This window comes from Eleginops maclovinus, chromosome 9, assembly GCF_036324505.1.
Source record: "Eleginops maclovinus isolate JMC-PN-2008 ecotype Puerto Natales chromosome 9, JC_Emac_rtc_rv5, whole genome shotgun sequence".
NCBI lineage: Eukaryota > Metazoa > Chordata > Actinopteri > Perciformes > Eleginopidae > Eleginops > Eleginops maclovinus.
This window is the reverse complement of record NC_086357.1, coordinates 27,683,697-27,710,370: the sequence shown is the minus strand read 5'-3', so window position 1 is coordinate 27,710,370 and position 26,674 is coordinate 27,683,697. Positions and strand designations below refer to the sequence as shown.

At 44.2% G+C, this 26,674-nt stretch overlaps 1 protein-coding gene across 1 annotated transcript; it reads left to right on the top strand.

Moving 5' to 3' along the window:
- The first annotated feature begins 1,040 nt into the window (after window positions 1-1,040).
- On the top strand, window positions 1,041-26,205 carry zfr2 (zinc finger RNA binding protein 2). Its single transcript, XM_063892018.1, is given in 19 exon segments — window positions 1,041-1,167; window positions 3,372-3,627; window positions 4,108-4,225; window positions 5,008-5,229; window positions 6,207-6,544; window positions 7,922-8,110; window positions 8,543-8,798; window positions 12,845-13,017; window positions 13,509-13,628; window positions 13,787-13,932; window positions 14,591-14,738; window positions 16,135-16,343; window positions 16,423-16,591; window positions 17,908-18,082; window positions 22,624-22,712; window positions 23,551-23,646; window positions 23,990-24,101; window positions 24,441-24,538; window positions 24,909-26,205. Coding segments are annotated over 19 exon segments (3,141 nt in total). The 5' UTR covers window positions 1,041-1,114; the 3' UTR covers window positions 25,083-26,205.
- Window positions 26,206-26,674: the final 469 nt, after the last annotated feature.

The following is a 26,674-nucleotide window of genomic DNA, read 5'->3' as shown; positions in this document are numbered from 1 at the left end:
AGGGGAGGGGGGGAACTATCTTGCCAGTCAGTCTAGGGGGGTCCTCTGCCCGTTGGATGTTGCGTGTAATAATAATAATACAAAAATAAACAATAATAATAATAATAATAATAATACAAAATTAAACAATAATAATAATAATATAAAAAATCGTACAATAATAAGAATACAAAATAAATAATACTATTATTATTAATAATACATTTAATTTATCAAAAGCTTTAGTCAGGATGCTTTAAAGAGGTAAAAATAAGATAAAAAGTCAAATAAATATCGAGCAAATCAACAACACTGCCTCATGGACACAATATATCAATAACATATTAAAGTAACGTGTGCAAATTAAGAAATACAATCACGAATCACAACATGGACAATCCGTATTACAATGTGACTTTATATTAAGACGATACAATCAACATGGCCCCTGGTACACCATCACACAATATAGAATATTAGGATCCTGATAAGTGCAATTCACACTCTTTTGCATTCTACTTAGGTATTCTGGCTGTGACTTCACTTACCAATAATCACTGGTATTTGAAATACAATACATTATAAGCAATCTCAATACATGTATATGTCAACTTTTTAAATGGTGCTATTATTTTTCAAACCATGGGTGCAGTGCTAATTAGTCTTTATTTATTACTGACGTGCTATTCTCTATACTTAATGTCAGCCTACTCTTTTTTTATTTTTAGGCTTTTCATTAAAAAAAATGTAATTCAAGAACATATATTAACATCATATATTTGTCCTCATGCAGAAACATCACACGAGGAGTACACATTACAAAAAGTCTAAAAAAAAATACAATTTCAGATTTCAGTTCTAATGACTTTTGATTGATTCATACTTGTTCATAGTGCTATATGGTTTTGGTTCAACATGTCGTTTAGAGTCTGCTCATCTCTTTTTGTGAATCTGAATTTACCCTAAAAATAAAATTAGCTTTACAAAAGAACCTGCGTCCATGACTGACGCAGTTCCGGTGTATCAGAGCGCCCTCCCCACCGGCTGCAGTAGAGGGGGGGGGGGACTATCTTGCGGGTCAGTCTCTCTGTTATCTCTTTGCCTGTCTGCCCGTTACTGTACTGGAGATGCCAAGATGGCTGCAAGCAATTACTTCGGCTTCACACATGGTGCCGGTCCGCAGTACAGGTAATACAGGTGATGGAGCTCGGTGTCAGCGCGTGCTCTGAGTCACATCTATCATCTCGTGCTTTAAATCACGTCTGTCAGCGCGTGGTGTGTAACGGTGGGCGGTTGGTACCGTTGGGTCAGGCTGCTCAGCTAGCTTCACCTGCTAGTTATGTTAGCTCACGTTAGCAGGCCGACACTCGGCTGGCTTTAGGTGATAAAACCCACGCATGGTCATCTGTATTTACTCTTTTAACCAGCTTAACACATCTCAAAGTCAAACACTACGTCGGTTATGGTGAATGTCATGCAGCTGATTTGGCTATCGGAGCCGGTTGCAGCTGTGAAGGGTGAGATATTTTGGCCGGATTAAAGAGGGCTAAACCCGGTGAGGCTGCACGGAGGGCAGAGGTGGGAAGTAACTAAGTACATTTACGAGGTACTTTTACTTTACTTTAGTATTTGTGTTACCATGTACTCCAGCTCCTCTACAATTCAGAGGTAAATGTTGTACTTCTACTCCACTACATGTATTTAATACCTTCAATTCCTTTACAGATTAGGATGAATGATGGTAAATATAATCTCCCTTAAATCAGACTGTAGTTCACCTGCAGTAAATCCAGCAGCTACCCTGCAGTATACAAAGCATTCAAACTAGCTGCACCTTTACCAGCTCTGAGAACACTTTAATGATCAATCATTATAAAACATATCAGAGATATTATTCTGAAATGGACCAATCAGACAATGACTACTTTTACTGTCGCTACTTTAAGTACATTTAGAGGAGAGTACTTTCTACTTTCACTGGAGGAACATTTAGAATACTTTCACTGTGACAGAGTATTCCTACACTCTGGTACTTCTACTTTACTCAAGTACAAGACCTGAGTACTTCTACTTTACTCAAGTACAAGATCTGAGTACTTCTACTTTACTCAAGAACAAGATCTGAGTACTTCTACTTTACTCAAGTACAAGATCTGAGTACTTCTACTTTACTCAAGTACAAGATCTGAGTACTTCTACTTTACTCAAGTACAAGATCTGAGTACTTCTACTTTACTCAAGTACAATATCTGAGTACTTCTACTTTACTCAAGTACAAGATCAGAGTACTTCTACTTTACTCAAGAACAAGATCTGAGTACTTCTACTTTACTCAAGTACAAGATCAGAGTACTTCTACTTTACTCAAGAACAAGATCTGAGTACTTCTACTTTACTCAAGTACAAGACCTGAGTACTTCTACTTTACTCAAGTACAAGATCTGAGTACTTCTACTTTACTCAAGTACAAGATCTGAGTACTTCTACTTTACTCGAGTACAAGACCTGAGTACTTCTTCCAGCTCTGCACACAATGCTGGTTTGTTTTTATCACTCCACAAATGAACATATAAATAAATTCCAGGTAGAAAAAGGAAGAAAACTCTTGCAGCATGGATTGATGTTTGGCACGTTTGTGGTTCAGGTAAATCTTCCAGGCTGTCAGGTTTATGAAATATAATGAACATGTCATGTAATCATCATTCAGTGTGGTTAGAGAAGGGTACCTGTTTTCTTTTCTTGACTGCACTGAAAACCTGAAATCAGGACAGTGTACCTCCATCACAGAGCGCTTATGTAACTGTGTTCTCTGTACCTACACAGATGCTCTTTTCCAGTATATATTCCTGTGACCTATTTAGAAGAAGTAATACCACTGAAGTATTATCCTGAAAATACCCACAGCGGAAAGTCCTCATTATTCAGAATGGCTAATTTCACAATCATAGTTTAATTACTGCGTTATGGTGCAGCTTTTAAAGGTTGAATGACTTAATATAGAGCAGGGTATCATCATGTTAGTAACCATAATGAACAGTCTGGCTCACACAGTCCGTTTGCCTGGTGTAACAGAAGTATGATGAACAGATTCAGATTGGACAGACGATTACATGTGAGGTTTTTTTATTTGACTGTCAAATCTCTCTGTGTCCATCTCTCATATATTATGGAAGAAATATATATATGATTCAAGCTGTAGTCGACAGTAAACACTCGAGACTGAAATCATATTCAGCCGGGTATCAGAAGTGACTCATTTGTCTCGTTTCGTAAAGAAAACAGCAGCTTCTGTTCTTGAACTCTTTGAAAGCACGAGGAAAGATTCCCCACAAGAAACACAAACTCCTGGGGTCATTTTCTAAAGTCATTTCTCCCCCTCCTCCCCCCCTCAGTGCCCAGCCTCCCCCTGCATACTCCCACCCCTCCACAGCGGCCTACAGCGTGCAGCAGCCCCCCGCTGTGGCTCATGCGGTGACGGCCTCCTACTCTCCCGCTCCGGTGCAGGCGGCCCGGCCGGTGGTCACGGCTCCGTACCCGACCTACCAGACCCACCAGGCCCCCCCTGACTACGCCTACAGGCAGCCAGAGCCACCGGCCCCCCCGCAGCCCACCACCACCCCACAGACGTACCAGGTCTACCCGGACGCGGTCAGTGGCTTTCTGCGTCCTCTCTATGATGCGGTTTCTCACAGCAGAAGCTTTTGTTCTGAAAGAGCAGCACGATCCAAATCACAACATACTTAAACAGCACAATGTTTACATGTTTATTTACCTTCTGTTTGTATACAAGTATTTGTTTTGTCACTTTCTTATTTTCGCTTTTTATAAGTATTTCGTCTTGTGTTTTATTACATCTATAATAATAATAATAATACATTTTAATTAATAAAGCGCTTTTTATTCTACGTGGAGCAACTCTCCCTCGGGATAAATATCATCTTCTGATCAGTCAATATCTCCGGGGTTTGGACGGATAAAACGAGACAAATAAAAATATATATAATAGTAAAATATGAGTAATTTGCAGCCCTTCTTATGTGCTCTCTGAGATTGTAAGAGGAAGCTGAGTGGCTTTAATGCAGTAATCTTATTTAATATGCCTCTCATCGTATTACCTGTAATCCCCAGCAGGACAACTACAGCTACGGTCGTCCGGCCGCCGTCACCACCTACGACAACAAGCAGTACTACCAGACGAGTATACCTGCCGCTCAGAGGACACACACGGAGAACTACTACCAGACAGGTGAGCCACCTTATCCTTCCTCATGTCTACAGTGTTCATCTTTGTGTTGATATTAGAGGGGAGCTGATTTTAGGCATCAAACTCTGTGAAGAGCTACTGAAGAGCACTACTGCGAGGGTACGATTCATTTAAACCCACGAGTGTTGGGTGTGCACTGCAGGTGGGGGTGGAGTTAGTGGTAGTTTAACCTGGCTGCATTCACCTGGTCCATTGGTGGTTTTGCATGGAAAGAAAGGGAGGGGGAGCAAGAGAAACTGCAGCTTCCTTATAACCCTATAACTGGTCGGCTACGAGGTTAGATTGTCTGGCCTGTGTTTGGATGAAACGATCAAACGATGGCAAGGAGTGTAGCGGATTTGTGTGTGCGTGTCGAGGTTGTTTCTTCTGGTTTAAAGCCCCTTTCTGACGGCCTAAAGGTGCAGTATTATGCGTAAGGCGTTGCTGAAATCTCATTCATATTGTTCAATCACTACTTCTGCTTCTTACAATTAAATGACATTTAAATGCTCCTAGAAAACGCCAGATCCCAAATCAAGCGCTCCCTGAACTGACCCTCAGACAGCAGCCAGGTGCACACACTCCTCAGTGTTGCCGGTGTGTGTGTAGGGGTCATCTGTCCTCTGCTTTGTCTCCCTGTCCTCCCTCCTGCACGGTGATATTTGAGACGCTGCTCCTCTGCTCTGATATGGAGATACTTCCTGTGCTGCCCAAACCTCTCCGTCGGTCCCAGAGGGATCAGATCTCTGCTGCTCTCTAATACCTTTCCTCTCCACCTTCACCAGTGGGAGTAAAGAGCGCCTACAGTCCGGCCCCCTCCACTGTGTACAGCCAGCCCCCCCCTCCCCAGAGGCAGGTGACGGCCCTGAAGCCTCTGGCCCCGTCCGTCTCCACCAGCTACAACATCTACCCGGTGTCCACCAGCGTGCAGCAGCCGCCCACCCCCATCTCCTCCTACACCCTCGGGTCATCCTTCCCCTCCACTGTGGCCGCCACCACCTACTCAGGTAACAGCAGACCTCAGATCAGTCCCCAGATCAGACCGGAGACACCTTTCGTTCATGAATTTAAATTGGAAACAGATGTTAATACTCGGGGCGCATTTCTTCTTTATTTTGATTATTTTTTAAAGTTCTTTTATTCTCCTTTCTCCCAGGGCAGCGCATAAGTCCTTTTAATTAAACAGTGTTCCCTGATTCAGGCTTCACTCACTCTGAACGAGCACATATTCCCAATAAAGTCAGCTGCCCTGTTAGCTGCTCATTGAGGAGACTTTAAGTCCCAACAGATGTTTTGGTGCATAGTCATTCATCACACTGAACAAAAAGCATATTTATTTACAAGATACCGTGAGGTCAACAACGATGTGGTGCCGCTGTCTTCGTGTGCCTTAATGTTAGCAGACTAGATTAGATGTTCTATATTAAATCCTAATTTAATCTGGATTAAGCGGCATGGAAACAAGGCTTTGCACATTTGTGCAAATGAAATAAATACATACAAACAATAGAAAGATAAATATATATAGAACACACAACATAAGATAGGGTCAAACTAAACTAAATATACGATAGTCTCTATACATTTGAAATTATGCAAAGTAGTTTAGGAGGAGCAGGAGTATGCAGTTGCTTCATCAGAGCGACGATCAGAGGAAGACAAATATTAGAAGCAACCAAAGCCATGCACAAAGGAAACATCTTAATCAAAGCAAATATTTAAATAAGAAATACATGAATTGATCCCCTAAACATTTGTGTGTTTTCTGTTATTTATGAGCGTAACACTTTGACAGTGAACACCTACATTGGGACAGGTGACAGTGAGTGAAGATCTGAAGTCTCAGGCTCTTCGAAAAATGCAAAAGAGAATATATTAGAAACATAAGAAAAGAGAGTTTCAGGATAAAGAACAAGAAGAGTCAAAAGTAGGATTAAGGTATAAATGTTACAGACTACCGTGTACCCTCCTCTCCCTCTCTCAGGCATCAGCTACTCCAGCTACGACTCAACCGGCTACACCTCCACCCCCACACCCTCCTATTACCAGCCGGCGCAGCAGACCGTCACCCAGCCGCAGCCCCTGCCCCAGCAGCATCAGCAGCAGCAGCAGCCCCCCCCCCTGCAGGCGCCTCACAAACAGCTGACCAGCTCCTCCTGGAGCAACTCAGGCAGCAACATGGTGACGGCCCCCACCGTGAACACCTACAAGAAGCCCAACTACCACCTGCACCAGAGCAAGCTGCAGAAGCCCAAAGGCCCCCCCAAGCAGCCGCAGCTCCACTACTGCGACATCTGCAAGATCAGCTGTGCCGGCCCCCAGGTACCAGCCTTACAGGGACACGGTTTGGGGTGGGGGTGGGGATGGAGTCCGTTTTAGAGAGACGGGGTTGATAGGGGGGACAGCGGGGAGGCTTTCCTTGGTGCTCGTTTGTTTTGCTGTTGGTTTATTTTTTGCCGAGCAGTTTACGTTTCCCACCCCCAAGAGTAACACACTGGTCTGACTGGTCTGATGCAGGTCCCCATAAGATGAGAGGTTTGGAAATGACAATGTTTGCCGAGATGGCGCCATAAATAATGAGATGGATGATGTTAGCGTAGCCACCGAAGCTAGTCTCCTTATCCCGACTACTTGTTCCTGTCATTCAGCCAGAAGCCGCCTCCTCCCGGTGTGTTTTTCACTAGGGTCTCTCTTGTGATAATCTGAAGTAACAGCTTTTGATTTCACCTGCCGGTATAAAACATCAGCCGCTGAAGCAATGTGCATCGCTTTAAAACGAGGAATGAAAGCGAATGGGAAGTCCTGTCCTACTCAACTTTCTACTGTTCTCCGTACTCTCCGTACTCCTCAGCCTAACCTCGCCCCAGCCTCCGATGTAACCCTCTTACATGTGCGGTTCTTGGGGTTCAGCAGATCATTGGTTCCAAATGGAAACCAGTTTTTTAGCACAGCCTCGTCCCCCACTCGGGTTTCTCTGCAGCTCCAACCGTGAGTCTAAAGCATACCAGAGCCCCACCCAAGCATTCCTGTTACAGCTGCTGAGAATTGTTTCCAACATTTCCAATTACTCCAGAGCGCCACAAAGCCCAAGTGTCAATACATAAGGTGTTGAACATATACATTAATAGTAGTGTTGCAGGGGTTTTCTAGAAAAATATAGCATGGGGCGCTAACGTCACAAAATTAAGCCCCGCCCACTTTCAGGTGTAAATCCTGCATCAGAGCGAAGCAGAATATAATAGGGTCTTCACGTCTTAAAGCTGTGAGTCATATGTTGTACCTCCAACAACAAATAAATCCAGAGCTCCGGTTTCTTTACTTCCTCTCCAGAGAAAAGGAGAGTAAAAGAAAGGATCAGAAATCTCAGTCTCAGTGTCAGCCTGCTGCCTGCTCGTCCCCCGCAGACCCACCGGACATCCATCCCCTATTTATTCTCCGTAAGCTGTCTCTGCCGTCTGACCAGACATCTGACCCCATCTCCATATCTCTGGACTCAGTAAACCCTTTCTGACCCACAGAGAGATTGTTTTCTGGCATCACTTTAACATTTTACGGGGGAATCTGCATTTTGGTTTGAGGGCGCACATCCCCAGAGAGAGGGAGCAGAGACCCTGTTACCTGGTGCAGACTAAACCCTGGAGTTGTATGTTACATTTTTAAGCTTGAACTTGTCCATCTGATTGTGACTTCCTGCTCCAGACGTATCGGGAGCACCTGGAGGGCCAGAAGCACAAGAAGAAGGAGGCAGCGCTTAAGTCTGGGGGTCAGACGGGGGCCAACAACGGGCCCCGAGGAGTCCAGACTCAGTTGCGCTGCGAGCTGTGTGACGTCGCCTGCACCGGCGTGGACGCTTACGCCGCCCACATCCGCGGCGCCAAACACCAGAAGGTAATGATGCAATACCTGCACCAGAGAGGGGACAGCAGATGAGGACAACGGCGCTGTGGTGCCGCTATCTTTTATATTAGATATTCTAAATTAGATCCTAATTTAATCTGGATTACCCAGCATGGAAACCAGGCTTTACACATGAAAATGTATGCTAATTAAATAAATACATACAAACAATTGAAAGCCCACCCACAACATAAAATGGGGTCAAAATAAACTAAATATACGATAGTCTCTACACATTTTGAAGTATGCAGAGCAGTTGAGGAGAAGTAAAAGTATGCAGTCGCTTCATCAGAGCGTGGATTTAATAATTAGACATTACTCAGCTTTACCGGTTGTTCTCCGTCTCTCTCTCTCTCCGTCTCTCTCCGTCTCTCTCTCTCCCCCCTCTCTCTGTCCCTCTCTCTCCCTCTCTCTCTCGGTCAGGTGGTGAAACTTCACACCAAGCTGGGCAAACCCATCCCCTCCACTGAGCCGGTGTTGGTGAATTCAGCTGCAGTTCTCAGCACCTCGACAGCTGGGAAACCCCCCCCTGTCTCCACAGCCTCTGCTGCCCCCCCAGTCTCCAGCACTCCTGCCCCCCCGGCACCCTCCAGACAGGTGGCTGTGAACTCTGCAGGCAAAACCACCACAGCAGCCCCACCCGTCAAGAGGCCGGCTCCTTCCAAGATCTCTGTCATCTGTGAGTCTGAGGGGTCAGCTGTTTCAGAAGTACTCAGATCCTGTACTTGAGTAAAGTAGAAGTACTCAGATCTTGTACTCGAGTAAAGTAGAAGTACTCAGATCTTGTACTTGAGTAAAGTAGAAGTACTCAGATCTTGTACTTGAGTAAAAGTAGAAGTACTCAGATCTTGTACTTGAGTAAAAGTAGAAGTACTCAGAACCTGTACTTGAGTAAAAGTAGAAGTACTCAGATCTTGTACTTGAGTAAAAGTAGAAGTACTCAGAACCTGTACTTGAGTAAAGTAGAAGTACTCAGATCTTGTACTTGAGTAAAGTAGAAGTACTCAGATCTTGTACTTGAGTAAAGTAGAAGTACTCAGATCTTGTACTTGAGTAAAGTAGAAGTACTCAGATCTTGTACTTGAGTAAAAGTAGAAGCACTCAGATCTTGTACTTGAGTAAAGTAGAAGTACTCAGATCTTGTACTCGAGTAAAGTAGAAGCACTCAGATCTTGTACTTGAGTAAAGTAGAAGTACTCAGATCTTGTACTTGAGTAAAAGTAGAAGCACTCAGATCTTGTACTTGAGTAAAGTAGAAGCACTCAGATCTTGTACTTGAGTAAAGTAGAAGTACTCAGATCTTGTACTTGAGTAAAGTAGAAGCACTCAGATCTTGTACTTGAGTAAAGTAGAAGTACTCAGATCTTGTACTCGAGTAAAGTAGAAGTACTCAGATCTTGTACTCGAGTAAAGTAGAAGTACTCAGATCTGTACTCGAGTAAAAGTAGAAGTACTCAGATCTTGTACTTGAGTAGAAGTACTCAGATCTTGTACTTGAGTAAAAGTAGAAGTACTCAGATCTTGTACTTGAGTAAAGTAGAAGTACTCAGATCTTGTACTCGAGTAAAAGTAGAAGTACTCAGGTCTTGTACTTGAGTAAAAATAGAAGTACTCAGATCTTGTACTTGAGTAAAAGTAGAAGTATTCAGGTCTTGTACTTGAGTAAAAGTAGAAGTACTCAGATCTTGTTCTTGAGTAAAAGTAGAAGTACTCAGAACCTGTTCTTGAGTAAAGTAGAAGTACTCAGGTCCTGTTCTTGAGTAAAAGTAGAAGTACTCAGATCTTGTTCTTGAGTAAAGTAGAAGTACTCAGAACCTGTTCTTGAGTAAAAGTAGAAGTACTCAGGTCTTGTACTCGAGTAAAAGTAGAAGTACCAGGGTGTAGGAATACTCTATTACAGTAAAAGTCCTGCATTCAAAAAGTATTCAAATGTTGATTATATTTCACATCAGCAACTAAAGGCATTAAATACATGCAGTGGAATAAAAGTACAGCATAGCACTACATTGAAGTATCTCTGCTGCAATCTAAGCATGAACACTGAAGAAAAAATGAATGGATGGATTCAGAAGAAAGGCTTAGGACACCTAGTGGTGAAAGTCTGAATAGCAGGTCAGGTGTTTGGCATAATATCTAACCCAGGGGTCTCAAACTCAATTTACCCGGGGGCCGTTAGAGGTAGAGTCTGGGTGAGGCTGGGCCGCATCAGGTTTCCCACAAGAAAAGTACTAAAAACCATTCCAATGTTATCAAATGTCTTTATTTTTTAACACAAACAAATCAATCAGTAGTAATAATAATACAGCAGATATAGAAGACTGAAGAAACCACATATAGTTGCTGACTAGAGAAATGTAATTATTATTATTCAGATTCAAATATCCTATTAACAGTTCTTTAACATTTAACTTTCTGAACATGAATGGAACATTGAACATAACTGTTCTGAACATGGCTTCTTCTGCCTACTTCTTGCTGCTAGAGATCTGGCAGCGCTTCCTCTCGCATAGCCGAGCCACATTTGGCTTAAGCAGGGATGAAGCAGTTGAGACCCTCAGTAGGGCTTGAAGATGCTCATCAGTAAGTCTGGACCTGTACTTGGACTTATTGAAGTTCAACGTAGAGAAGAGCTTTTCGCACAAGTATGTAGTTTGAACATTCGTGAAAGCTCAGGGAAGCTGGGGGGCAATTCTCTCAAAAATTGCCCGAGCTTGTCTGCTTTTCCACTCACCTCCCTGAACTTGGCTTTGAGTTCAGAGTGGCACTGCAGGTCAATGAGCTCCATTTGAAACACAGGAGGGGCATCTTGCACATCAAAGGAGAAGGGGTCCGCAAAAATGTGAAATGTGGCTCTGTGCGTCTTGAAGTCTGCAAATCTGTGATCAAATTCCTCCTGTAGCTTCAAAATGACATCCACATACTCCTCACCACTGAATGGTGTGCCTGCATCCATGAGTGCCTTGCGTGCTGGAAAATGGCAAAGGTTTGTCTGAGAAAGCTGGGCTTTCCATAACATACGTTTTGTAGAGAATGCTCTCACATAGGCAGCACTAACAAGTGCCCTGCCTGGTAACTTCTTGTTCAGTACATTAAGCTCATGTGTGATATCAACAAAAAGTTCATGAGCCATTTGGGATCACTTAGCACAGGAACAGCAACCCCATCTTTCTCCATGAAGGCTTTCACTTCCGCTCTCAACTCAAAAAATCTCTTCAACATGTTTCCCCTGCTGAGCCAACGTACGTCGGTGAAGTAGAGCACATCCCCATATTCTGACTCCATTTCCTCTAAAAAAGCACAGAACCTTCTGTGCTTCAGCCCCTGGATCTGATTTGGTTGATGCATTTCACAACGAAAGACATCACATTGTCAAACTTCAGGCATTTGCTGCAAAGAGCCTGCTGATGGATAATGCAGTGCAGAGCAATGGCCTCCTCCACACCTTCCTCTTCCAGTGCCACCAGTCCATTTTTCCTCTCTGTCATTGATGGCGCTCCATCGGTTGTTATTCCAACAAACCTCTTCCATGGCAAACCGGCATTCTCCATGGCATCACACAGCTGGTGAAATATCTCCTGAGCGGTGGTCTGGCCATGCATTGGAATCATTGTGAGCATTGTCATCAACACCACGGACATAGATTGCGAGCTGGGCAGTGTCGGTGATGTGTGTGGTCTCATCGAGAGCGACTGAGTATACACTGAAACATGCTTTCTCACACAGTTGATCATAAATGTCACTTGACAGGTCAGAAATGCGCTCTGCCACGGTGTTGGCAGAAAGGCTGATGTTGCTAAACTGCCCTTTATTTTCTGGACAGACAATACGTGCAGCCTGTAATATGCACTCTTTGACAAATGCACCTTCTGTGAATGGCTTTCCTGCTTTAGCAATCATCTCACTAACCACGTAGCTAGCTTCGACTGCTGCATCATTCTCTCTGGTTGCTTTCTTAAAGAAATCTTGTTGCCTCAGTAGATATGTTTTAAGATTAGCAACCCGGTTGGCTCTCTCATCTCCCTGGTATTTTGCATACTCCTCAGCATGTCTAGTTGTGTAATGACGTTTCAAATTGTATTCTTTGTGCACTGCAACTTTCTCTGTGCAAATAAGACAGTCGGGATGCCCCTGTGTTCAACAAAGAGATATTGCACTTCCCACTTTTCCTGAAATTGTCTGTGCTCATCACCAACCTTTCTCTTCACTGCAGGCTTTGAAAAAGACATGTTTGGGGCTGTGTAATATATATTTCCACTTGGTGTCACTGTCGCGTTGAAGTTTCAGTGTTTAGCCGATACGTCTTTTTCTGTCCCGCTGAGCAGCAATTTCCGCGGCCGCCTCCGCTTCTGAGCCCGCGGCCGATGTCCCGCCCCCGAGAGCAATGTACCCCACCGTGATTGGTAGGTTCGTTCAGCTCTGCACACAACACTAAAAAGTGCCATTCGTATCGAGCCCGCGGGCCGCACTAACATTAAACTTTCATATTGAGGTGGGGGCCGCAAACTATCGTCTCGAGGGCCGCAGTTGGCCCGCGGGCCCTGAGCTTGAGACCCCTGATCTAAGCCATAGTAATAATATCTACCTCCTCAATACAGCTGCAACGCTCCTTCACAGCATCCTCATGAAACACCTTCAAGGTTAAGACATAGAAATGAGCAACGAGACTCAAAGCGTTCTATATCTTAAATGCATTTCCTCACTTGTCTTCATCTTCCCGCCTCACAGCCAATAAGCCGGTCAGCGCTGTAGCGGCTCCTCCGGCGGTGGTTGTTGCGAAGGTGGAGGAGCCTGTGGCCCCGTCCGTTCAGAGGGTGGAGCCTCAGAGTGACGATGAGGACGGGGACAGAGCTGGAGGACAGGGGGACATCCAGCCCGTAGGACACGACTACGTAGAGGAGGTGAGAAAAATAATATGGTTCATTAATATGTCATTTTGATTACCCCGTAAAATCTCAAACCCTGCCCTCTGGTTGATTTACTTTATCCCAACTTAGGAAGTTGTTTGTTACAGTAGCACGTAAACAAAGCATTGCGAGTTAAGGTTTTAATAGGTTTGTATTTTCTTGTGTTTAACATGTCTTGTTTTATTAGTATGGCCGACAGATATTATGTGTTGAATATCAACTACTTACCTACGTTGTTCACGGCCCTGAATACATTTGTTGACACCCCATGGTTTCTTATTTGCTATGTTAGATCTGTTTGGGGTTGGTTAGATGGGGAAGCTAAACCAGTTCAACCACACAAGGAGGGATGTATGGTGCAACAGAAAAGAAATGGATTATGGCTCCGGATTATTTGTATGTAAATATTTATTAGAGAAAAAGTGAGAATTTTGGACGACTCGGGGGGATGTGTGTTTTTACCCTGAACCCTGTGTGTGTTTCAGGTCCGAAACGATGACGGCAAAGTGATCCGGTTCCACTGTAAGCTGTGTGAGTGCAGCTTCAACGACCCCAACGCTAAAGACATGCACCTGAAGGGGAGGAGGCACCGACTCCAGTACAAGGTATCTGAGGCACTTCCCGTCTGACTGGCTTCACAGAGAGATTCTAAGTGTCAAAGTCGAGCTGAGTTTTGAGTTGACGGAAGCCCAAAAAGAAACGCATTGTATCCTCACTGACTGTCGTTCCCTTCCCTCCACACTCCTCCCCGCTCTCCTCTCAGAAGAAGGTGAACCCCGAGCTCCCGGTGGAGATAAAGCCCAGTAACCGGGCCCGGAAGCTGCAGGAGAGCAAGCTGAAGAAGCAGAAGCAGAAGGCGGTGCTGAAGAGGCAGCGGGACGACGAGCAGCGCTGGCACATGGAGATGAGGTCAGACTCGTGGCCAAAGTTAGTAACCTAAACTTCTTTACACCATACATGTGTTTCTGTTGGATTAGACACAAGGTAATCATCAGTAAATCCTGAAGCTGCAGGGATTCACTGTCCGGCATGGGTATTAAAAAACCGCCTCTGAAGCAGCATCTTTTATCGAGTAAAGGCAGAGGATTTTACCTTGAACTGGAGCAGATTCAGGTCTGATTGGATCACAGTATATAATCACAGGATGTTGTTTTAGGACTTAATTTATCATGCTATGGTGCTACTAGCATGTGAACCTTTTTATCTGTAAATAATTATAGATTATTATTGAGTTTCTTTAAGGGTCGTTGTAAGTCATAATTATTGAGATTATTTTGCTTCATATTTAATATTTTTTAACATTAATTTTCTTTCCGTTTTTGTGCGTAATACATTCTTTATTATTTAAGTTAAAGTATTTTTGTATCATCTTATTTTGAAGGCGTCTTTGGGCACCTGTTGTATCTAATGGGAGAAGGGTGGTGGTGGGAGTAGCGCACCAGTACCATATGTTTTCGCCTGTTTGATTATTCATCTCGTGTCGCTTTGTTTTACACTGAAGTGCATTTTCTTGGACTGCTGTGAGTGAGTGTGTGTGTCACCTGACCTTTAAACCCCCCTCCTGCAGGCGGTACGAGGAGGACATGTACTGGAGGAGGATGGAGGAGGAGCAGATGTACTGGGGGGAGCAGAGACGCAGGATGGCCCCCCCGCCGCTGATGAGTCGACCTGGTATGCCGGTACCCCCCCCTACTGGTGAGCGCTAATACTGCTTAGTTTCTCACAATCAGATGACTGTGACAATCAACGTGAGTTTACAAAAGAAGAGAGAGAGCATCAGAAAGGATTGATAGAAAAACCTGCCTTTCATGAAGCAGATTCAGGCAGCAGCCGAGCTCTGAAACACACGAGCACACACTACAGGAGCTGATACACACAGTTAAGCTCACACACTATTTTATGATCCTCTCAGAATTACGAAAAGTCATTCAAATAAAAGAAAGTACGATTTTGAAGAATAAAAATCCTACATTTAAAAAATATTCGACATTTTTGTTGAATAGTCAGAAATGTGTCTAAAGTTTTGGGAAAATAGTCTACATTTTTAAAAACTGAGACTTTGAAAAAATAGTTTGGACTTTCTAAAAACAAAATTTGGAAAATCAACATTTAGAGAAAAATGTGAAAGGAGTCAGAAATTTAAACACGAAATTCAGGAAAAGTGAGATTTTTGGGGAAAACAGTTGGTTTGGGGATCCATTTTTTAAATTTGGAAACAAAAGGAGAACACTGAAAGAAGTCCTTCACATTTTTCAAAAAAAGGGTGAATTTTGAGAAAAGAAATTCAAAGAAAAAAAGTCGAGATTTAGGAAAGAATAGTTTTGGGGGGAAATGTGAGGTCGCAAACACTTTGACATTTTGAGGAAAAGGTCAGATTTTAGTTTTAAGGATTAAGGGACACTGTGAGCGTTCGGGCTCACACCTACGTTCCCATTGATGGAAGGACCACTCGGTACTTTGAAACACAATGAAATCTTTTTACAGAACAGTACTTTCACAACGGTACTGGCGGTTAGTGGCTCTCGTCCTGCGGGCGGGGGGAAACAGTCCTCACTCAGGCCCCCGTCTACTGCAACAGAACAGAACCTGGTTACGACCATGACTTTAATCAGTGCCTGATTACCTGATCCCGATCAGCTGTCTGGCCTCCGGCTGAGCCACTCCTACCACTCCAGCAGCCGGCGCCATAACCACACCCCGCTGCCACAGAAGCATTCAGATTTTTTTTCCCCGATTTTTGCAATAAAAGTGAGAATTTAGAAAATAAGTCAACATTTGGAAAGAGAATCAAAACACCAGAACTTTTAAGAGAACAGGATTTGGGCCACATGTAAAGAATAAGTAAATGAAGATCTCATAAAGCAGATTCAGGCAGTAGGGTTATCGAGGAGAGCAACCTCTGATCCTTCACAACAAACACTACCTGCTCTTGCTAGGTTTTACTAACACTGTAATCCTGCTAGTTAACCGCAGTTTTAGAAGTGTAACTGTAAGGGCTACAGCTACTTTTTCTGCCCTGGTCCAAAATCCCATTACATCCCAAACCTGAGAATAACTGTAATTGCCACACAGCACAGGTGTATTCACGTTATCCCCCCTCCCTTTTTAAAGACGTGTGTGCGTCGGCCGGACTCCCCCGATGATCGGCACATCATGGCCAAACACTCGACAATCTACCCGGTGGAGGAGGAGCTGCAGGCGGTGCAGAGGATCGTCTCTCACTCTGAGCGGGCGCTGAAGCTGGTGTCCGACTCGCTGCTGGAGAAGGACGAGGCTCCGGCTGTGGAGACCGACGTTCCCGAGGGGGGAGACGAGAAAGGGTAACGAGAGGCTTCTGGTACTCCTCTTCATGCATGGTGGGGAAAGACGAGCGTTAATGTAGAGGTTATTCTCTCGCAGCACGGAGAACTCGGCTCGGCTGCTGAAGGGAGTGATGAGGGTGGGCATCCTGGCTAAAGGCCTGCTGCTTCGCGGGGACAGAAACGTGGAGCTCATCCTGCTGGCGGCGAAGAAACCCACCGTCACTCTGCTGAAGAACATCGCCAAGCATCTGCCCAAAGAGCTGCAGGTAGGAAACCCTCGCCGGTGTGTTCAGGATATTGGTTGAGGCTCACGGAGGGAGGAACTGGAATTCACAACACTGACTCTCTCACATTTACAGTCCTATCTTCAGACCTTTGAGCTTCTGGATTATACACTGTAAAAAGTGACAAAAACGGCAGGAAAAAAAAGCCTGTTTTATCCGAAGTTTGTTAAATGTCATGCAAGTCTATCTTAGAAAGAGGAAACTGTCATGTGCTGCCTTATGATTTGTGTCATAAGAGCAGCACATAAGCAGCTGTTATGTCACCAACAGAATGAGACGTTTTCATAATATTTATAACGAGGAAAAAAGCAGTCATGAGGAAGTAAAGGCAGGTCTCCCACGAGTTAGCAAACCCGAGATGAACAGGTGTGTCCTCAGCCAGAAACCACACAGTCCTCCACACAGAATATTTGTATCGCCTTACTTTACTTTCAGACAGCTCTTTCTGACGGGACATAAAAACCTCCTGACTCGATCGATTAGTCATTGTGATATGACCTTGCAGAACCCAACAGTTGCTGGTTTTTTCCTTTGATTGTGTTTAAAAGGTTCGGTTCAGAAGGACCAAAGTCACACACTAACACCAACAAAGCTCCTGTGTTTTGCAAAGTAAAGTGACTGAATGAACACCTTCAGATGTTCTTTATTTTAGGTGTGTTTTTGTTTCAGATCATTGCTTAACAGTGCTTCTGTCTGCTTCACCAAACTAAAACCTCACCAACCTCAATCTATTCTAGATAGCCTCACACACACACACACACACACACACACACACACACACACACACACACACTCCAAAACATCCGAACGGTGTTTCTCGTTTAACTGGCTGATATTGAAAGTGGAACTCTCTCTGCTGTCTTCAAAGTGAGATGGTGTAAAAGCACTGTGTGGTTTCTGCCTCTGGAAGGAACGTCTTCTTGTTCACATAGGACTGAACTGCCTTCACACACACACACAGGATTGGCTCCACACACACAGGGGGTTGGGTGTGTTGTAATTCCTCCCTCTTCCTCCCTCCTGCTGTAATGTTTGACTGAAGCTGCTTTTGACTGATCTTTAGATGCACTGCCTGGTTATGACACCTGAATCCTACAGAGTGAGATGGGGCTGTTTGCTTTAATGAATCATGCAATCACAAACATTTAATGAGCATAATGTAAACGATAATGCCACCTTGCAAAAGAAAGAAATGGCCTATCTAGGGGTTTAAAAACGTAGCAGTATCGCCCTACGAGGCGTCTCTCTGCCCCGCCTCCTCTGTAGTGAGTAATCCCAAGTGTCCTTTGAACCGGCAGACATTTTCTGAAGATCAGTATGAGGTGCAGGCTCACCCCGAGGAGGCCAACATCGTGATATTTTCAAGCAAGGAGCCCAAAATGCAGGTGACCATTTCTCTCACCTCGCCGCTGATGAGGGAGGACTCTGCTTCTGAGAAGGACAAGCAGGCAGGAGGAAAAGCGGCTGAGAAAGGTTAGAGAAGCCAAAGCTTTCAGTACCAGGCGATGTGTGTAATACACTTATATATAATATTTAGATATATATAAACCCCTCGCTCCACCCTTCCACCCATAAGCAGCCTAAGTTTTTAGGCTGATGAGCTTTTAAATCTCACCCAAAGACAAGTGGGACTTTTAACCAAGCCCACGTTCATTTCTTTAACCCCTGAAATAAGATTTAACTCGCATTCATTTGTCCCACTTTTTTCTCATTTACCCCATTTATTTTGCAGCTTACAATAGCCCCCCCGCCCCCTCCCCCAATTTCTTCTTCATATGTTTTTTTCTCTACAACATGGGAATCAAAAGCCGGGCTCTCCGACCTTTCTGTGCCACGAGGGTGTGTGTTTACCCTGTGAACACACACTCACATGAAACCTTTGGGGGAACTGCACTGAGGATGATGAGCGTGTTCACATAATGCCCAGGGATGAAAACACTTCAAAGGATGGAACTATTTTCCACAAATCTCTTTTGTTTTCTTAGACTTCTTGTGACATGGTTCTTAACGAGAGGATTTTTGAGGTCCAGCGACTTCCCCTCCCCACATCCCTGCTTCATTCTGTGGCATTATCAGTGAAGAGGTGCTGGAGTGTCATTGTATGCACTTAACAATGATCACTGTTCAAATAATAGAGCTCAACAGTGAGGTCCAGGAAGTGAGGCTCTCTTTCAAGCTATGAGATGGTGCATGCTCCTGCAGGAGTCCGTACTATATCACACCTAAAGTATTGTCCTACTGAACAGTACAGCTTAGAGACATTTTGAAAAGAAGCCAGAATTTTATCTAAAGTCAGATATTTGAAAAAAGTGAGATTTGGGGGAAAAGTGAATTTTTAAGGAAATAAGTGAATTTATAAAACATTTGAAAAAACGTTGAGATATTTCTGTTGATTTTTGGGCTAAAACTGAGAATTTTGAAAAAGTCGGAAATTTGAAAATAAGTTCGACATGTTTTAAAGTCAAATGTGGGAAAAAAGGGGAATTTGGAACAAATTGTCGGAAATGTAAAAAAGTCTAAATTTAGAAGCAGTACTCCACGACCCACAATCCTCAGTCTTAGTCACATCTCTGATTAAAAACAGAGTGCTTTTATGAGTAAAGAAACCCACATTTAAATGCAGAGACGGAAATGAGCTAAAACCAGCAGTGTAGAACAAAGAGTAAAACAAGCACGTGCACGCACAAGTACTACACGGGTTACTTAAGTCAAAGTAGCCCACGACATTGAAGTGCTTGTTATTTGGACATACTTTGGAAGGGCAGCTGCAGGATGTACTGAAAGTATTTTGCATTTTGGTGAGATGTCATCCTCAAACTTCCCCACTTCATTGCATACATTAAGACAACACAATGTTTGTAATACAAGGTGTTTAAGAATACAAATGGCCAACTTTTATGTTAGTTTAGGAGACATCTATAGCGGCCAATAGACAAAGAGGAGTAATAAATACACCTTTATGTTGAATTTGAATGCTTTATTTGCACCAGTCTGAAATAAGACAAAATGGTCTTTCTTCAACCGTTCTCCATTTGATTTCATCTCCTTATTGATTGGATTCAATTCATGCTTTTTTCTTGGGAAACTCACGTCCAGAACCAGAGCTGTTCACTGTTGAGCTATAACGGATTCAGTCAGTAAATCCATGTTCATTGCCCGACCCCCCCCCCACCCCCCCCATTAGTAATACAGGTTACTGCTAATCTCATGGTGCTGCAAACACTCCTCCACCTGCTCCAGTAACTGTCAGAATTTTAACATGTATTTTTTCCCCCATTTGGAAAACATGATAGAAATGTTTTCTGTGCCTTTTTCTTTATTATTTTGACTTTTGTTTGGGTTTGTTGATCAGTGCCCCTCCTCCTGTATCAGCAGACCTAGGCAAGCCAACAGCTGACCTGAAGTCCACACTCGTCCTCATACCACTGAGAAAACAAGGTGTTAGAGTTACCAGGCTGCCCGTGTTTATCAAGCTCTTTAGAGGAGGAATTGTTCTCGTTCAACTCCTGCTAAATCAGTAGAGTGGTGCAGGGATGACCTATTCTGTGATGGACCCTGAAGGCAGCATCTCCCCAGTTCAATGGGATTCTTCCTTTTGATAATGGCAGAAAATAATCTCTGGCAAACACACATTTATCATAATCACACACTGATTTATTTTTGAAAAAAAGGTAACATAAAGGAACTACAGCACGGTCACATGACTTCAGGTCACCACCGCTAAGCTAAAGGAGGCTAATGTTGGCTATAAAGGAACTACAGCACGGCCACATGACTTCAGGTCACCACCGCTAAGCTAAAGGAGGCTAATGTTGGCTATAAAGGAACTACAGCACGGTCACATGACTTCACGTCACCACCGCTAAGCTAAAGGAGGCTAATGTTGGCTATAAAGGAACTACAGCACGGTCACATGACTTCACGTCACCACCGCTAAGCTAAAGGCGGCTAATGTTGGGCTATAAAGGAACTACAGCACGGTCACATGACTTCACGTCACCACCGCTAAGCTAAAGCAGGCTAATGTTGGGCTATAAAGGAACTACAGCACGGTCACATGACTTCACGTCACCACCACTAAGCTAAAGGGGGCTAATGTTGGGCTATAAAGGAACTACAGCACGGTCACATGACTTCACGTCACCACCGCTAAGCTAAAGGAGGCTAATGTTGGGCTATAAAGGAACTACAGCACGGTCACATGACTTCACGTCACCACCACTAAGCTAAAGGGGGCTAATGTTGGGCTATAAAGGAACTACAGCACGGTCACATGACTTAACGTCACCACCGCTAAGCTAAAGGGGGCTAATGTTGGGCCACAATAATATATTGTATTTGTATAGCACACTTTAAAAACAACCTTTTCTCAAGGTGCTTCACAATGCTATGGGGAGAAAGAAACAAACTAAAGCTCATATTTAAGAAAATACATTTAAAATTCATTCATTTAAAAAAAGAGTTCAACTAGTGAGCCGAGAGTCAAAAAGAGAAAAGAAGAAGGTTCAGAGCATAAAAGGTTTAAATATAAAATGAAGCACAGTCAGGGAAACGCGGTGAGGAACAGGAGGGTCTTCAGGCTTTTTTTGAAGACGGAGAGGGATGCAGAGGTCCTTAAATCTTCTGGGAGCTGATTCCACAGACGAGGGCCGAGGCAGGTGAAAGCACGCTCTCCCATGCTGGCCAGTTTTGCCCTGGGAACAGCTAGGAGATTGGTGCTGGAGGACCTGAGGGTGCGTGATGTTTGTGAGTGTTGTGTACTAAGCAAGTCCTGTATTTAGGGGGGGGGGGGGGGGGGTGTGTGATTAATGGCTTTGTGGAGCGTGGGTAGGACTTTGTAGTTGATCCGGTGGGTTACGGGGAGCCAGTGGAGTGTGTGAAGGAGGGGGGTGATGTGTTTTGATGAGTATCCGGGCCGCACTGTTTTGTACACATTGCAATCTCTCAGTTCTGTTTGTTGGTTTGCCAGCAAGCGGAGAATTGCAGTAGTCGATGCGGGAGGGGACAAAGACAGTTTCTCTGCATCCAGTTTGCTGGGTGACTATTTTGGAGATGTTCCTCAGGTGGTAGTAGGAAGCGTTGCAGACAGTCTTGATGTGTAATGGAACTACAGCACGGTCACACGGCCCAGTGGGGTATTTACTGACGTATCCTGAAATTTCTTCAGCGTGTGTCATCCACAGACCTTATTTCAGGAACCAAGAACACATTCAGAAAACCATTGAAGATGGAACAGGAAGTGCTGTTTTAAGACTCATCCCTGGACTAATCTATCCCCCCCTCTCTGAGGCATTATAAATATGGGTCTTTGATTCTCAGTGGTATGAAAGGCGTTGCTTTGTCATGTATTTCCCCTGTAAGTAAGCTAACGTGTTCCTGCTTCACTTCTGAAGAACTCAGATGTGTGGAAAACCCCGACAAACATCACTTAACCACAGTAACCACGACAAATGTCATTTTTAGGAATCCTGTTCATGTCTGTTGATTTGTCCTCAAACTGTACATCAAATTAACACTTAATCCAAAAAGCAATGTTTGATTTTTAACTAACATAACTTTTATTTATGTTATTCTGTCTTTGAAATATAGAAGCATTAAGGGAAAGACTAAGTGCCTTTATCCTCGTAAGAGGTGTCCTTTAAACATAACTGTAGAGGAGTTTTTGGGCAAGTTAAAGGCCAGCTTCATCCAAATGATGAAGTCCATGTTTCATGAGGGTTGTAGAAAGTATTTGAAGCTCAGCTGCTCAGACGGGTTGTTAATTCAGGCTTCTTTTGGGCAGAAATGTAACATCACTGTCCCACTCGTCTCTGAATGACTTCTTTTCTTTTTTTACACATGTTTCTGTAAGCTTCCACGGCAAAGAAAATCTCTGTAAAACACGTCCTGTTTTTATAGTTTCACCCCCGATCAGCCTCTGTGTATGAACAGTAGCAACACTTGTGCTGCACAGTCCTTATTATTAGCGTTAGTTTGACTGTGAGTCTTCAGCTCGTGCACCTTTTCTCCTCCAGGTGTGGCAGAGAAGGAGCCCACTGATCTGCTGAACAAGAGGAAGTGTCTGGAAAACCTCGCTTCTCTCCGCCACGCGAAGTGGTTTCAGGTAAATCCTTCACAAACACCTCAAAACGTCTTTAAAGAGACTCTTATTGGTTAGTGCTCCAACTCATTCTACGTGATAGGCTAAGGGGCGGTACATCTCTAAGGGGTCGACCAATCACAACTGAGCCGGCCAGCTGACCAATCAGAGCAGACTGGGCTCTGGTTTCAGACAGAGGGTGAAAAGAGGAGCTGCAGCACAGACAGGATGAGAGACATAAAGAGCTTTTTGAACATTAGAGCATGGAGACATGTCCCAGGAGAGACACAGAGCATGGAGACATGTCCCAGGAGAGACACAGAGCATGGACACTTGTCCCAGGAGAGACATTAAAGCATGGAGACATGTCCCAGGAGAGACATTAAAGCATGGAGACATGTCCCAGCACAGACATTAAAGCATGGAGACATGTCCCAGCACAGACATTAAAGCATGGAGACATGTCCCAGGAGAGACAGAGCATGGAGACATGTCCCAGGAGAGACACAGAGCATGGAGACATGTCCCAGGAGAGACATTAAAGCATGGAGACATGTCCCAGGAGAGACGGTAGATAGAAATATGAACCTGAAAATGAGCAGAGTATGGCCCCTTTAAACTGGACTTGGTATTGATCTTAAATGTATATATTAATATATGCCGTAGGTGGAGGGGGAACTTCAGACTGACTCACTTCCTTTTAGGCTTAAAATAGAGAGCTATTGTGTCAACACAGGGATGTAGATCTGAGAAGAATCAACTATGTTTACTGAAGTCATCAGAGAATTCATAGTGGTCCCGTTAGAGCCCAGTCTGTATGAAACGATGCTCAGTATTTGTTTTATGTGGTACTTCTCTCCAGGCTCGGGCTAACGGGCTGCAGTCCTGTGTGATCATCATCAGAGTGCTGAGGGATCTGTGTCAGAGAGTTCCCACCTGGGGGAAGATGCCCGGCTGGGTGAGAGGCCTCGACTCTTTTCCTGATCATCATTGTGGATTTAGTTTCTGTTTTTAACTGTGTGTGTGTGTGTGTGTGTGTGTGTGTGTGTGTGTGTGTGTGTGTGTGTGTGTGTGTGTGTGTGTGTGTGTGTGTGTGTGTGTGTGTGTGTGTGTGTGTGTGTGTGTGTGTGTGTGTGTGTGTGTGTGTGTGTGTGTGTGTGTGTGTGTGTGTGTGTGTGTGTGTGTGTGTGTGTGTGTGTGTGTGTGTGTGTGTGTGTGTGTGTGTGTGTGTGTGTGTGTGTGTGTGTGTGTGTGTGTGTGTGTGTGTGTGTGTGTGTGTGTGTGTGTGTGTGTGTGTGCAGGCGATGGAGCTGCTGGTAGAGAAGGTGATCAGCAGCGCTGCAGGTCCTCTCAGCCCCGGGGAGGCGATGCGTCGAGTCCTGGAGAGCATCTCCACTGGCATCCTGCTGCCAGGTCTCACACACACACACACACACACACATTGTAATAACACCACCATATGAAGATTATTCCACAGAACTTTATGACTCCTTGGGGTGTCATTAACTTTATAAAATTCTTAGTCCACTGTTTAGTTTTGTGGATTTAATCAAAGCGTAGCATTGACTTCTTGAATGTCCAAATTGACCAATCAGAATCGAGTATTTCTCTGAGCCGGTAAACAATGATCCCTCCTGTATTGAAAATACAAAATCAGTCAAAATATTTGATATTTTAGGGGTTTCGTAACTTTGATCCTCTAGTTTACACGTGTAACTTTCTTTAATGTCCCCCCCCGCCCCCCTCACTCAGACGGCCCGGGGCTGATGGACCCCTGTGAGAAAGACACGACGGACGCTCTGGAGACCATGATGCTTCAGGCCAGAGAGGACATCACAGCCAGCGCACAGGTACACACTGAGCTATGGTCGCTGCTGATTGGCTGAAAGGTGTGGAGACGCTTTGTCCAACTATAACAGGACAAAGGCTCGATTATCACAAGAATACCAATCAGGATTACTTTGGTAAATATCAATATCAGGATTATTTATATCTGGCAGCCTTTTTCTTTAATGTCTCTCCAATTAAAAATAAAACTGCAGTAAAATGACATGGTGGAAATCAGGGCGACGCTGCCTTCAGGGTCCACTAGGGGAACACCACACCCCCTGTAAACAGAAATAAGACTAGGAAGAAATGGACCAATCAGAAACCAGTATTCTCTCAGCTGTGTGAACAGGTGAACCCAGTGACGCTACATTCCTCTCTCTGTGTTTGCAGCACGCTCTGCGGCTGCTCGCTTTCCGGCAGATCCACAAAGTCCTGGGCATGGAGTCTCTGCCGGCGTCGAAGGCCAGCGCCCGAAACCGGAAGCGCCGACGGGACGGCAGCGAGGCGGGGGAGGGCGAGGGAGAGGGCAAGAAGGACAAGAAGGAAGACGCTGAGAGCGCTTGACCCGAGTCCTAGTGTAGAGACTGGTAGAATGTCAGGACTTCTCCTAATCAATGTTAACACTCAGCCACACACACACACACACACACACACACACACACACACACATATATAACTGACAGAAGACAGGAAGTGACTGACAGACCTGTAGAGAAGTCCTTCTGTGTGCCGAGATAAATCCTGACCTGATTGCATCATTCCATTTCAGAATAACTGCACACACTAATTACTGTTCATTTACACACTCTGAACACATGTTATATCGATCTACGTGAGGTTTAAACCATCCGCACCTTCAGAATACCTGACGTCTGGTGCACGACGTGTCCGCTAATCAAAACCAGTAATAAGATCAGCTTTGAAACTGTGAGAAAACCCTACAGACGGATGCAGTGCTGGGATTTAACGGTGCCTGCAATGACACCCACTCAGAACTAAAAACTCTGGCTTTTTTCTTGGAAATGTTGTGAAATGTAAAGTCTCTGCATCACGTCTTTTTAAAGGAGTTACACTAATTTAACTTCCCCTTTTTAGAAACACGTCAGTGAGTTTGTTTTTGTTGAGAAAGAAAGGAGGTCACACTGGAGGAGAGGAGGAAGTGGCGTGTTGCACAGTCTGTAGCATGCTGGGGGAATGAAGCACTTAAAGAAATGACGTTACTGTCCGAGCCGTAGGGTTTTCGTTTGAATTATATGCCTAGTAATCTTTTTTCTTCCAGAGGAGAGAGAGGAGCTTTAGCCCGACTGAATATCTACTGTAATGATCAAGTAGTCCTTCTTCCTCGTGCTTGCATCTTGTAGTGTGTCACACCGTGAGGGGAACATGTGGCGTGTTATTATTGTGCTATGATTTCACTCACAGATGCAGGACGCAGGGAAGCGACAGTTGCACAACTCTTTGGCTTAAAAGTTGAGAGAATCGTTTTATTTTCGTGCCGTTTTTAGTTTGATTTTTCATTTATCGAGAGCATCGTATATCCAAGTATCGCTTATTTTATTTCCGAAGGATGGGTGAGATCCGTTTTGTATCGTTTAAAGGAAAGTGTGAACGTTTGCCGTCTTTATTTGAATGTCTTTGTAGTATTGCCTCAAGAACCATGGAGAGATATTAAAACACTTTTAAGCCATTTTGTCTCTGGTTGTTTTTCACTGAACATTTGAACACTTTGCACATTCAACACCTCTTTGATTGAGTTCAGTGCCTTGCTCAAGGGCACCTCGGCAGTGACCAGTCCACACTGGTCCGATCACTATGTAGTGTGTTACAGAGGTTTTTCATCACTATGGAACACTCGCACTCCCATTGGCTGGCGCTCCAACACATTGTACGTGATAGGCTAAGGGGCGGGACATCTCGGTTGACCAATCACAGCAGAGCAGACTGAGCTCTGGTTTCAGACAGAAGGTGGTTGGTTTTCTTATTATGCAGCTGGGTAGCTTTTGATTTTCATTGAGAGATCAATCATTTTTAACCTGAAATAATAAAGGATACTTTATTTGTTATACTGTGTTTTTAGTTATTACCAAACATTTGAGTGACGGTATAAATGAATGAGTGAAATACAGTTCTAGAGTAAATGTACTAACAACACTGAA